The sequence below is a fragment of the Oncorhynchus gorbuscha genome, linkage group LG01, assembly GCF_021184085.1.
Source record: "Oncorhynchus gorbuscha isolate QuinsamMale2020 ecotype Even-year linkage group LG01, OgorEven_v1.0, whole genome shotgun sequence".
Lineage (NCBI taxonomy): Eukaryota > Metazoa > Chordata > Actinopteri > Salmoniformes > Salmonidae > Oncorhynchus > Oncorhynchus gorbuscha.
The window spans coordinates 96146962-96160497 of NC_060173.1; the positions used below are offsets into that span (position 1 = coordinate 96146962).

The 13536-nt window shown below is 44.6% G+C and overlaps 1 protein-coding gene across 1 annotated transcript in view; it reads right to left on the reverse strand.

Moving 5' to 3' along the window:
• LOC123989577 (matrix-remodeling-associated protein 5-like) overlaps positions 1-7894 on the reverse strand; it is a 30856-nt gene extending 22962 nt beyond the window's left edge. Inside the window, exons 1-5 of the mRNA XM_046290727.1 lie at positions 7545-7894; positions 2057-2262; positions 1835-1964; positions 1357-1595; positions 1059-1210 (exon numbers count right to left, since the gene is read on the reverse strand). Coding sequence (XP_046146683.1) covers positions 1059-1210; positions 1357-1595; positions 1835-1964; positions 2057-2241 — 706 coding nt within the window. The 5' untranslated portion in view covers positions 2242-2262; positions 7545-7894. The remainder of the gene's footprint in view (positions 1-1058; positions 1211-1356; positions 1596-1834; positions 1965-2056; positions 2263-7544) is intronic.
• Positions 7895-13536: the final 5642 nt, after the last annotated feature.

The window sequence follows — 13536 nt, forward strand, 5'->3', positions numbered from 1 at the left end:
AGGGCTGTGCGGCTCCCCAAAGAAATGCCACCCCACACCATGACTGACCCACCGCCAAACCGGTCATGCTGGAGGATGTTGCAGGCAGCAGAACGTTCTCCACGGCGTCTCCAGACTGTCACGTCTGTCACATGTGCTCAGTGTGAACCTGTTTTCATCTGTGAAGAGCACAGGGCGCCAGTGGCGAATTTGCCAATCTTGGTGTTCTCTGGCAAATGCCAAACGTCCTGTACGGTGTTGGGCTGTAAGCACAAACCCCACCTGTGGACATCGGGCCCTCATACCACCCTCATGGAGTCTGTTTCTGACCGTTTGAGCAGACACATAAACATTTGTGGCCTGCTGGAGGTCATTTTGCATCGCTCGGCCTCCTCCATGTCTCCTGACGTACTGGCCTGTCTCCTGGTCGCGCCTCCATGCACTGGACACTACGCTGACAGACACAGCAAACCTTCTTGCCACAGCTCGCATTGATGTTCCATCCTGGATAAGCTGCACTACCTGAGCCACTTGTGTGGGTTGTAGACTCCGTCTCATGCTACCACTAGAGTGAAAGCACCGCCAGCATTCAAAAGGGACCAAAACATCAGCCAGGAAACATAGGAACTGAGAAGTGGTCTGTGGTAATCACCTGCAGAACCACTCCTTTATTGGGGGTGTCTTGCTAATTGCCTATAATTTCCAACTCTTGTCTATACCATTTGCACAACAGCATGTGAAATGTATTGTCAATCAGTGTTGCTTCCTAAGTGGACATTTTGATTTCACAGAAGTGTGATTGACTTGGAGTTACATTGTGTTGTTTAAGTGTTCCCTTAATTTTTTTGAGCAGTATATATATATATTTTAAAAACACTTAAATACTTGCTGGCTTTCACTAGTCCTATGTTAGCGGACCAATATAGCCATCTGTAGTGCATCAATATTGAAGTCTGTAGCACCCCCAATCTCAAGCATCTTCCCACGGGCTGATATGACCGGGGACCGATGTATATTTGTGAATGTTTCATCCTTATGACTCTGTATAGGATTAGGGGTTAGTGTAGTGTCATAGGCACCTGGGTGAGAGATGCTCCAGGCCTGCATCCAAGCCATGCTGCAATCGCAGGTCCAAGGGTTGGCCTGCAGAGCCAGGGACTCCAGAAGAGGGGCAGTCCTCAGTGTGTCCCTAGGCAGGATAGTTAGACTGTTGTTGGACACATCCAGATGCCTTGGGAGAGGAGGGGGATAGTCCAGTCACAAATGACACCCTATTCCCTAAGCAGTGCACTACTCTAGTGCACTACTGTTAGGTGTGACCTAAGACTAAGAGTGACTAGATTAATAAATGCACAATTAAGGCACACGAAAACCCACCTGAGGGTGGAGTAGCAGAATGTCTGCAGTAGGGACAGAGTGCAGAAGGCCTGCGGGTGCAGCTGGTGGAGCTGGTTCCCCTGCAGTCGGATCAGTCTGAGGTTGGGGAGGCGGAGCAGGGCCTGGGGGTGCAGGAACTGCAGCTGGTTGTGATCCAGGTGGAGGCGCAGTAGTGAGGACAGGCCTGAGAAGTTCTCTGCTGAGATCTCCCTCAGCTTGTTATAACTTAGCTTCAGGACCTGGGGGAAAGAAATGGATGGATGGAGCAATGAATGAATGAATGAATGATAATTGAAAATACATGGTATAAACCCCTCCAGTTATAAACAACAATACATATGCATCAATGTGAGTCAAATGAACACAAAAATACAATAGCAGACTGTGCCTAAGTTCAATGGAACTATGGACATTTGCATCCAATCATTAGCTCATTTGACCCCTCTCCTCTCCATGTCAACTCTATAAGCCTCAGTACCTGAAGTGAGGACAGATCTTGGAACGCTCGGTCAGGAATCTCACGGATGTCATTCCCATGAAGCATCAGCTGCTCCAGCCTCCACAGACCAGCTAATGAGCTGTCTGGGATCCTGCTGATACTGTTGAACCTTTCAAATACCAGAGAGAAACAAGCATCAGCCAATGGGTGGGGGGGGGGGGTGTGTATATATATATATTTATTTATTTGCACAAGCCTTACCCTAGGTTGATGTGTAGTGTATGTTGCGGTAGAAGCTGTGGTATGGTGAGCAGGGACCTGAAGGTGCAGTGTAGTTCAGTGGGCTGGTAGCAGGAGCAGGGCCGAGGGCAGGCACCACCAGGAGACACCAGGGTCACTAACACCACCACCACAGCCAGAGACACACCACACACACTGGGAGCCATCTTCAATAGGAGGGACCCTCACTGCCAATATAGAAATATTTACAGTACCAGTCAAAATTTTGGACACCTACTCATTCAACGTTTTTTCTTTATTTTTTACTATTTTCTACATTGTAGAATAAAAGTGAAAACATCAAAACTATGAAATAACACTCATCAAACCAATGACAAGTGTGCAAAGCTGTCATCAATGCAAATGGTGGTTATTGTCCAGTGTACTAGAGGGCTTGATGCCACTGACATACACATTCTCAATGCTTGTGCTGGCATTCCCATGGAAATAAGCCTACAGTCTCAGTCTGGTTATTCTATCGTCCTGACCAGCATTTGTTTGTTTTACCTTTATTTTACTAGGCAAGTCAGTTAAGAACAAATTCTTATTTTCAATGACAGCCTAGGAACAGTGGGTTATCTGCCTGTTCAGGGGCAGAATGACAGATTTGTACCTTGTCAGCTCGGGGATTTGAACTTGATTACTAGTCCAACGCTCTAACCACTAGGCTACCCTGCCTCCCCCATTGAAAACAACCACGCTATTTTTGACATTGTTCTGACATTTCAAGGTATGTGAAAAAATGTCAACAGTTGTTCACAAAGGAGAAGAATGAGCTATCTAATGTACCGAGGTAAAGACAGTTTCAGGTTGGATATTCAATGGATATTCGCCTGTAGTTTTCCTTACATCCACCAATAGCAGTTAGGGACCGTTAACATAGTGACAAATCTAATTTATTCAAATTTCAATAGCTATTTATCCATTACTCCTAAAACTTTCAAAACTGGTTCAAGCTAACCCGATGGCATAGACACACATTGCACACATTAGTTTTTTTGTCTATTTACATCTTGCACTACTTTAAATTATTTACTTACATTTTTGAATTTCAATAGCTCATTGGTCATGTGACCTAGAGACTTCAATCAAGGTTCAGAATGTCCACTCAGTGGGCCTACACATTGCACACACTTTAGTTTGTCCAGCACAGGTAGGCCTCTTGAAAAACAATGTTTCCTATGCTCTTTTAATCACAGCAATAGGCAGTGATTTGTCAGTCAGAGTGATCTTGATAAGGTGAAAGAATCCTTTTCATAGCATCACTTTCATATACTGTACATTAAGACAAATCCTTCTACGTTGAGTATTAGAACACAGTTTCCATAACCTGATAATGACTTGATATTTGAGTGCATTCAAAACAAGCCACCTGCAGACAACTTACAAAATGCAAGTGTATTTGAGGGTTAATTTTTCTGATGAAAATAGTTATTTGATGCATGGCCTACTACTTCTAACTGGAAAAATAAATTCCTACATCTATTGTGAGTAAAATCCTTCTTCCAAAATTGATTTAGGTACATTTTTGGTATATGTGTACAAATACCAAGGTGTCTTGTTAGACTGTAAACTTTCCTTCCAGGCTCGCATCTCCAATCCAAAATTAAATCTAGAATCGGCTTCCTATTTCGCAACAAAGCCTCCTTCACTCATGCTGCCAAACATACCCTTGTAAAACTGACTATCCTACCGATCCTTGACTTCGGCGATGTCATTTACAAAATAGCCTCCAACACTCTACTCAACAAATTGGATGCAGTCTACCACATTGCCATTCGTTTCGTCACCAAAGCCCCATATACTACCCACCGCTGCGACCTGTATGCTCATGTTGGCCTCACTGGCTCCAGGTCATCTATAGGTCCTTGCTAGGTATAGCCCCGCCTTATCTCAGCTCACTGGTCACCATAGCAGCACCCACCCATAGCACGCGCTCCATCAGGTATATTTCACTGGTCACCCCCAAAGCCAATTCCTACTTTGGCCGCCTTTCCTTCCAATTCTCTGCTGCCAATGACTGGAACGAATTGCAAAAATCACTGAAGCTGGAGACTCATATCTCCCTCACTATCTTTAAGCATCAGCTATCAGAGCAGCTTACAGATCATTGCATCTGTACATAGACTATCTGTAAATAGCCCATCCAACTACCTCATCATTGTTATTTATTTTATTTATATATATATATATATTTTTTTTTGCTCATTTGCACCACAGTATCTCTACTTGCACATTCATCTTCTGCACATATATCACTCCCGTGTTTATTTGTGAAATTGTAATTATTTTGCCACTACGGCCTATTTATTGCCTTACCTCCATAATCTTACTTCATTTGCACACACTTGTATATAGACTTTTCTAATGTGTTATTGACTGTACACTTGTTTATCCCATGTGTAACTCTGTGTTGTTGTTTGTGTCACACTGCTTTGCTTTATCTTGGCCAGGTCGCAGTTGTAAATGAGAACTTGTTCTCAACTGGCCTACCTGGTTGAATAAAGGTGAAATAAAAAAATCATTTCAAAAAAATAAATACTGTATGTGGGAATGTCATATGTCTGTCCTACATGTAGTGTTGGTACATGGAATATTCCTCAACTGCATATATCATAAATTGCTATTGCAAATAGAAGTATTATGTTCAACAACTGACATTTTCAGATATTATTTTGACAAACACACTTTGGTTCTTACAATTCATTCTCTATTGTCATAGATCTGATGGGCACTGTCATCTGTGATCTTTGTGATATGACTTTCTTTAAGCACGTACTAATGAAACTGTCACTTAATTATTTTTTTCTTAAGCTCTACATTTATTCGCTCTGTGATAGGGTCGGATCCTATATGCTACTTTCATTATTGTCATGTAAATTGGTTCAGTGCCTATAATTTAGGCTGTGTGTAGAATGGGGCATAAAGGAAATGACCTCTACTACTAAATTACTAATAGATTAAAGTGATAAGGAAAACGGCATTCATTTGCCTATAACTAATCATAATTCCATTATGTTTACATAAAAAAGAGAATACTTCAAAATGAGAAGATCCTACCATGGAAAAGACGACTGCGTGGACATAAAGTGGAAATGAGGGGAAACAACTCACACCATGCAGCAGGACACCTTCAGCTGCTGGGTCTTTGTAATGCAGGTTTGATAGTTATATTTTCAATAATGAATGGTTAGCTGTTATGTGACAATTAAGTCAAAAACTCTATTTAATTTTTTGGTGTAGATGGCCAAGGAAGTTGCACAGAACTTCCCCAACATCCCTTCTCAAATTCATATGGAACCTTCAAAAACACATGGAGCAACTGCAAAAAGAAATGGCTGAGGATATACTAAAAATGTCTGGTATGTAATGACATTTAATTCAAAGTAAATGTATATTCTTTATTTTTATGTAGTCGTGTGAGACAGCCATATGTTCAGTGCATGCTTATGATTTCAGAGTTCAACAAAGCCAACAACTGCTTCATGTGTGCCACTGATAAAGAACCTGGATGTGGCACAAAGACAGCCTGGGTTAGTAACTTTATTTAACATGTTTATAATCTTTTGACAACAGTGACGGCATGTAAGACAATTTATGATATACCACAATGGATGACTAATTCGTCATTCGTCATACTGCATTGATATTTGATATTATTTAAAGCGCGTTATGCTTCGTTTTGTTTTAGAATGTTTGGCATGCCAACGGTGGTTCCATGTGCTGTAACTAGGAATGAAGACAAACTGGAAGTGTAGTCTTTGTTGTTGAAAATGTATGCTATACCCCATACACATTAAAGAGGCTCTGAAATGTACATCAACCAGGGATAAAGAGAAAGTTAACACTGTGAATTGTTTCAGACTTATTTGAAGTTAAAGTATATGACATGTTGGAAAAGATTAAAGGTCTACAATTAGTTTAATTTGTCAATATTCAATTTTTATTCATTGATTTTCTGGCCACCATTACTGTGGTTACATGTTCAGTATATGTATTGACCAGCAAGCCCACTGCAGCCTACCTCACTAGCTCACTCTCCATCCCTGCTTTGGACAATTAATGGCATGACTTTCATACTTTGCCCTTTTCCTTCATGGTTGATATTAACGACAAAAGGAGATATTATATGTCTCTCTCCTATTGTGTACCGCTGTTAAATAGTGTAGAAAAATAAAAAACAGGGACAATAAGTACTTAGAACTACCAATCATTATAGATAAATACTAAAAAAAGGGTAAACACAACACTGGACTGAACCCCCTAATTGTCAAACTAATATTAATGTACAACAACATAGAAGAGACATAACTAGAGGTTATGCAATATGGGTGTATATCCACTGCACGCTTCTTAGGTGTGTAATTGACATGACCAAGGATCTGTTGAAATGTAAAACTATGAAAAATGTACGTTACACCGTGTGATTTTACAGTACACAAATAGTGGGTTCGATCCCCGGGACCACCCATACGTAGAATGTATGCACACATGACTGTAAGTCGCTTTGGATAAAAGCGTCTGCTAAATGGCATATATTATTATTATTAAACAAGAGTCTGCAATATAGAAGGGTACATTCTGCACCATATTTGACGTCACTAGGTCACATGACCAAAGAGCTATTGAAATTTTAAATTGAGAAGAATTCATGTAAAATCTTGTCAGTTTCAAATGGACAAACTAAAGGGTGTGCAATATAGAAAGGTAGTCAGTGGACATTCTGGACCTTGTTTGAGTCAACTAGGTCACATGACCAATGAGCTATTGAAATTCGAATGTAAAAAGTTTGTATTTTGTTTACGCTCCCTAACTAATTAAACTAGGAATACAAATGCTGCTCACATTTCCACATGTTTATTAGCTTTGGAAAGCTAATTAATGTCCGAATCGTGAAAATAAGACATGGGCAATGTTGTGCGCAATTTTTCCAACGTAAATGACACTTATTTGGAGACTGGCTCAAGTGGTTTGAAAGCTATTGAGGTTTGAAAGCGCGAATATCCGTCAAATATACAGATTGAAACCTCGGTATCTAATAGGCCGAATTTAACGCATCAAATCCGAGCAGCAGCTCCAACTGTTTCCTATTGTTTTACGCGCGAGTCTGCATCAAAGAACCTGTCCTCTAATCATTCCACAGGCGAGCAGTTAACGATCATCCTCTGACCTCTATACGGATACTGACCTACCTCTAAAGTCGAAACGGATACTGACCTCTCTATTCTTTGACGCACTGCTAAACGCTGTCACAGAGAGTGATGAAATTGAAGACAATCATTATTTTTCCTCGGTAGGTAAATGCATCTATATGTAGGACACAACTTTACACCTTTACATTGCATGGAAATACATAGTTGAAAAAAGTTTTAGCATCTGGTGGCAATTTGACAGCAATCCCCCCCGTCATATTATGAATAGTAGGATAAGCATTTCATTTGGGAGCTCAGAATGATTACTGTCAATTTACCTTGCAATCCTTCAAACCGAAGATATCAAGATTCTTCATTTCGTTACAGCCAAAATCCCTTCAAGTCTCATTTTTATCCAAATGACGATTCGGCAACGCATTCATGTAATTCCAGGTATGTTTAATAATATAATATTGGCATTCAAAACGTTACTAACGTTTCAATAATCTACAACTTTATGCAATGAATATAAGAGAGGTGAAAACAATCAACAACAAAAAAATATCCTTGCTTTTGTGAGAAAAAAAATATTTGTTTGGATGGATAAAATAACGGATAGATTCAAATGTTCTTGCTATTCCGACAGAGCAGATATTGTTCCCCTGTGCAGCTGAAAGGAAGGGAAGGAATCAGACATAATGGATGGTAAAAACTATTTGGGGAGGAGAGTGTCTGAGTGGGTGACGCTTGGAGAGGAGAGTAGGAGAGCTGAGGAGGGGCGGCGCTGGAGACAAGAAACTGAGAATCAGACTCCTAAAACCTAATTAACTGTGTGTAGCCTTTCATTCTTTTAGAAACGTTAAAAACATGTAATATTTTGAGTGACTTTCGCAATGTATCAATAACATCCAAATGAATGTATATCCAAATTAATGTAAGGAGCTCTAAAATGATATCTGCAATGGAAAGTGAGACTTTCACCTGTTACCCACCCTAGCCCTGGATCTGGGGGATCCTTGATTTCTCTGTCCCAGCTCTGACTCTCTTTCTTTCTTTCTGTCTGAGATGTCTCTGTTGTAGATACCTGGAGTTCTGTAGCTGTTTTCCTGTTCTTGTGTAATTCATCCAGTCAGGCTGTAGAAAGCATTAGGCCCAAACCCATTTAGACAGTCCCTCAGTTCCACACTGTTACATAACAGCCAAGCAGCGACCCAGTCCCACTTGGTCCAACACAGCCACCATTATAATATGAGGTTACCATCAAAATGCTGCTGGAATTCTTATTAGTGTCTGACTGTCTGGCCTGTGTGCTGTAATGGCATGATGTCAACAGAACAGAGCAGAGCTCTGGCACAGAAAGTATGGTCTCATTTCACTCTGAGGGGTTTCTGGGTATCGTCTGAATCTGTAGTTTGTGATAGTTCATGGTCCGAATATGGGGTCAGGGCTGTTAGTCAGGGTTTGGAGCTCCACGGGGTCAGGGCTGGGAGTCTGCCTGGCTGTAAAGGTGAAAGGCAGGGGTCAGAGGCCTGGTTCCAGGAGGGTGTTTATTTTTTTCTATTTATATTTCACCTTTTTGAACCAGGTAAGCCAGTTGAAAACAACTTCTCATTTACAACTGCAACCTGGCCAAGATAAAGCAAAGACGTGTGACAAAAACAACAACACAGAGTTACACATGGGATAAACAAATGTACAGCCAATAACACAATAGAAATATCTATGTACAATGTGTGAAAATGTAGTAAGATTAGGGCCGTAAGGCAATAAATAGGCCATAGAGGCGAAACAATTACAATTTATCATTAACACTGGAGTGATAGATGTGCAGATGATGATGTGCAAGTAGAGATACTGGGGTGCAAAAGAGCAAAGAAAAGGTATAAATAACAATATGGGGATGAGGTAGTTGGGTGTGCTATTTAAAGATGGGTACAGACAGGTACAGTGATCAGTAAGCTGCTCTGACAGCTGATGCTTAGACAGGGAGATAGATATAAGAGTCCAGATTCAGATATGTTTGCAATTCGTTCCAGTCATTGGCAGCAGAGAACTGGAAGAAAAGGTGGCCAAAGGAGGTGTTGGCTTTGGGGATGACCAGTGAAATATACCTGCTTGGAGCGCCTGCTACGGGTGGGTGCTGCTATGGTGACCAGTGAGCTGAGATAAGGCGGGGCTTTACCTAGCAAAGACTTATAGATGACCTGGAGCCAGTGGGTTTGGCGACGAATATGTAGCGAGAGCCAGCCTACAGCATACAGGTCACAGTGGTGGGTAGTATATGGGGCTTTGGTAATGAAACGGATGGCACTGTGATAGACTACATCCAATTTGCTTAGTAGAGTGTTGGAGGCTATTTTGTAAATGACATCGCCGAAGTCAAGGATCAGTAGGGTAGTCAGTTTTACGAGGGTATGTTTGGCAGCATGAGTGAAGGAGGCTTTGTTGCAAAATAGAAAGCCGAGATGCTTAATGTGAGTCTGGAAGGAAAGTTTACAGTCTAACCAGACACCTTGTTATTTGTAGTTGTCCACATATTCTAAGTCAGAACCGTCCAGAGAGGTGATGCTAGTCGGGCGGACGGGTGCGGGTGTGGGCAGCAATCGGTTGAAGAGCATGCATTTAGTTTTAATAGCATTTAAATGCAGTTGGAGGCCACGGAAGGAGTGTTGTATCGCATTGAAGCATGTTTAGAGGTTTGTTAACACAGTGTCCAAAGAAGGGCCTGATGTATACAGAATGGTGTTGTCTGCGTAGAGGTGAATCAGAGAATCACCAACCGCAAGAGCAAAATCATTGATATATACAGAGAAGAGTCGGCCTGAGAATTGAACCCTGTGGCACCCCCATAGAGACTGCTAGAGGTCCGGACAACAGGCCCTCCAATTTAACACACTGAACTCTGTCTGAGAAGTAGTTGGTGAACTAGGCGAGGCAGTCATTTGAGAAACCAAGGCTATTGAGTCTGCCGATAAGAATGCGGTGATTGACAGAGTCGAAAGCCTTGGCCAGGTCGATGAAGACGGCTGCACAGTACTGTATTTTATTGATGGCGGTCATGATATAGTTTAGGACCTTGAGCGTGGCTGAGGTGCACCCACGACCAGCTCGGAAACCATATTGCATAGTTTGTTAACTTGGCTTTCAAAGATTTTAGAAAGGCAGGGCAGGATGGATGTACGTCTATAACAGTTTGGGTCTAAAGTGTCTCCCCCTTTGAAGAGGGGGATGACTATGGCAGCTTTACAATCTTTGGGGATCTCAGACGACACGAAAGGGAGTTTGAACAGGCTAGTAATAGGGGTTGCACAATTTAGGCGGATAATTTTAGAGAGAGAGGGTCCAGATTGTCTAGCCAAGCTGCTTTGTACCTTTGTTGGGATCCAGATTTTGCAGCTCTTTCAGAACAACAGCTGTCTGGATTTGGGTGAAGGAGAAACGGGGGGGGGACTTGGGCAAGTTTCTGCGGTGGGTGCAGAGCTGTTGGTAGGGGTAGCCAGGTGGAAAGCCTTAGCTTTCCAAACTGACTGTGTATATTGGTTCCTGACTTCCCTAAAAGGTTGCATATTGCGGGGACTATTTGATGCTAATGCAGAACGCCACAGGATGTTTGTGTGCTGGTCAAGGGCAGTCAAGTCTGGAGTGAACCAAGGGCTATATCTGTTCTTAGTTCTACATTTTTTGAATGGGGCATGCTTATTTAAGATGGTGAGGAAAGCACTTTTAAAGAGCAACCAGTCATCCTCTACTGACGGAATGAGGTCAATATCCTTCCACGATACCCGAGCCAGGTATATTAGAAAGGCCTGCTTGCTGAAGTGTTTTAGCGAGCGTTTGAAAGTAATGAGGGGTGGTTGATTGACTGCGGGTGTAAGGCTGGGTCAGTGGTCTTTGTGGCTGGGGCAGGGAGTGAAGGTTAGTCTGGGGCAAGGGAGGTAGGCAGGGCCTGGGTTAGAAGTAGGGGGTTAGGCTTGGCCTGGGTCAGGAGTAGGTGGGGCCAGGCTGGGCCTGGGTCAGGAGTAGGTGGGGCCAGGCTGGGCCTGGGTCAGGAGTAGGGGGTTAGGCTGGGCCTGGGTTAGGAGTAGGGGGTTAGGCTGGGCCTGGGTTAGGAGTAGGGGGGTCAGGCTGGGCCTGGGTTAGGAGTAGGGGGGTCCAGGCTGGGCCTGAGTTAGGAGTAGGGAGGTAGGCTGTGCCTGGGTTAGGGGTAGGGGGGGGCCAGGCTGGGCCTGGGTTAGGAGTAGGGAGGTAGGCTGGGCCTGGGTTAGGAGTAGGGAGGTTAGGCTGGGCCTGGGATAGCAGTATGGGGGCCAGGCTAGGCCTGGGTTAGGAGTAGGGAGGTAGGCTGGGCCTGGGTTAGGAGTAGGGGGTTAGGCTGGGCCTGGGTTAGGAGAATGGGGGGCCAGGCTAGGCCTGGGTTAGGAGAATGGGGGGCCAGGCTAGGCCTGGGTTAGGAGTAGTGGGGTTAGGCTGGGCCTGGGTTAGGTGTAGGGGGGGCCAGGCTGGGACAGGGGTAGAAGTAGGGAGGTAGGCTGGGCCTGGGTTAGGAGTAGGGGAGGCCAGACTGGGACAGGGGTAGAAGTAGGGAGGTAGACTGGGCCTGAGTTAGGAGTAGGGGGGGCAGGCTTGGCCTGAGTTAGGAGTAGGGAGGTTAGGCTGGGCCTGGGATAGGAGTATGGGGGGCCAGGCTAGGCCTGGGTTAGGAGTAGGGAGGTAGGCTGTGCCTGGGTTAGGGGTAGGGAGGTAGGCTGGGCCTGGGTTAGGAGTAGTGGGGTTAGGCTGGGCCTGGGTTAGGTGTAGGGGGGGCCAGGCTGGGACAGGGGTAGAAGTAGGGAGGTAGGCTGGGCCTGGGTTAGGAGTAGGGGAGGCCAGACTGGGACAGGGGTAGAAGTAGGGAGGTAGGCTGGGCCTGGGTTAGGAGTAGGGGGGGGCAGGCTGGGCCTGAGTTAGGAGTAGGGAGGTTAGGCTGGGCCTGGGATAGGAGTATGGGGGCCAGGCCTGGGTTAGGAGTAGGGAGGTAGGCTGGGCCTGGGTTAGGAGTAGGGGGGTTAGGCTGGGCCTGGGTTAGGAGAATGGGGGGTTAGGCTGGGCCTGGGTTAGGTGTAGGGGGGCCAGGCTGGGACAGGGGTAGAAGTAGGGAGGTAGGCTGGGCCTGGGTTAGGAGTAGGGAGGCCAGGCTGGGACAGGGGTAGAAGTAGGGGGGTTAGGCTGGGCCTGGGTTAGGAGTAGGGGAGGCCAGGCTGGGACAGGGGTAGAAGTAGGGGGGTTAGGCTGGGCCTGGGTTAGGAGAAGGGGGGACCAGGCTGGGACAGGGGTATAAGTAGGTGGGTTAGGCTGGTCCTGGGTTAGGAGAAGGGGGGACCAGGCTGGGACAGGGGTAGAAGTAGGGAGGTAGGCTGGGCCTGGGTTAGGAGTAGGGGGGACAGGCTGGGACAGGGGTAGAAGTAGGTGGAATAGGCTGGGCCTGGGTTAGGAGTAGGGGAGGCCAGACTGGGACAGGGGTAGAAGTAGGGGGGTTAGGTTGGAGGTCTGCCTGGGGGCCGCTGCCTCCATGGATGTCAGGCTTCCTTTAGCCATGACCTCCCTCTTCACACAGTCTTAAATCAGCATGACAACAACTAGTTACACATAACAGAGAGGCTTCAGGGCTACAGCAGACACATTGCTCTATACTGACAATACTGTTGTGACAGTACGCCATTGGTCACAGTTATACAGCAGGGAGAACAACTAGGGAGCAGCTCTGTTGGCTCCGCTGTCTGTCTATGTTGGTATGCCTGACTACAGCCCTGCCTTCCAGGTTTCAAGAACATTAACATTAACATTCAGTGAGTCAACACTTCAATTTAATCAGTTTGAACAGAATGCTGTGAATAAGGCTACTTTAATGTGTGTCGTTTAGCGATCCAGTCAGTAAAGCTACTAACAAGGACACGTGACAGAAGCGCGGTCTAAAGAGCAATAACAAACCAATACGTTATTCTGGGCTCTGTAGTAGCCTACAAATGTAGTCTGTAGCATGGATTCAGCCTATAGGACAGAAGTTCATTGTCACGGACACATTGTGCTCCAGTCTTGATATAATTAAACACATTGAATTTCCTAAGTATTTCCTTTTTAACATGAAAGGGATTCCAGCTCTATTAACTAATTGGAGGCCTTTATATTGTGGCTCTATAAACAGAGAATTATGACTTCTGGGAAAATGGGAAACAGCGGAATGATTTCCCAGAGGCTGAAACAGAGACTGTCCTCCCTGAAACACTGAGAGGAAGAACTTAATGACAACAGAGGACAACAACACTGACAGAGAGAGAAAGAGATTCTAGTCAA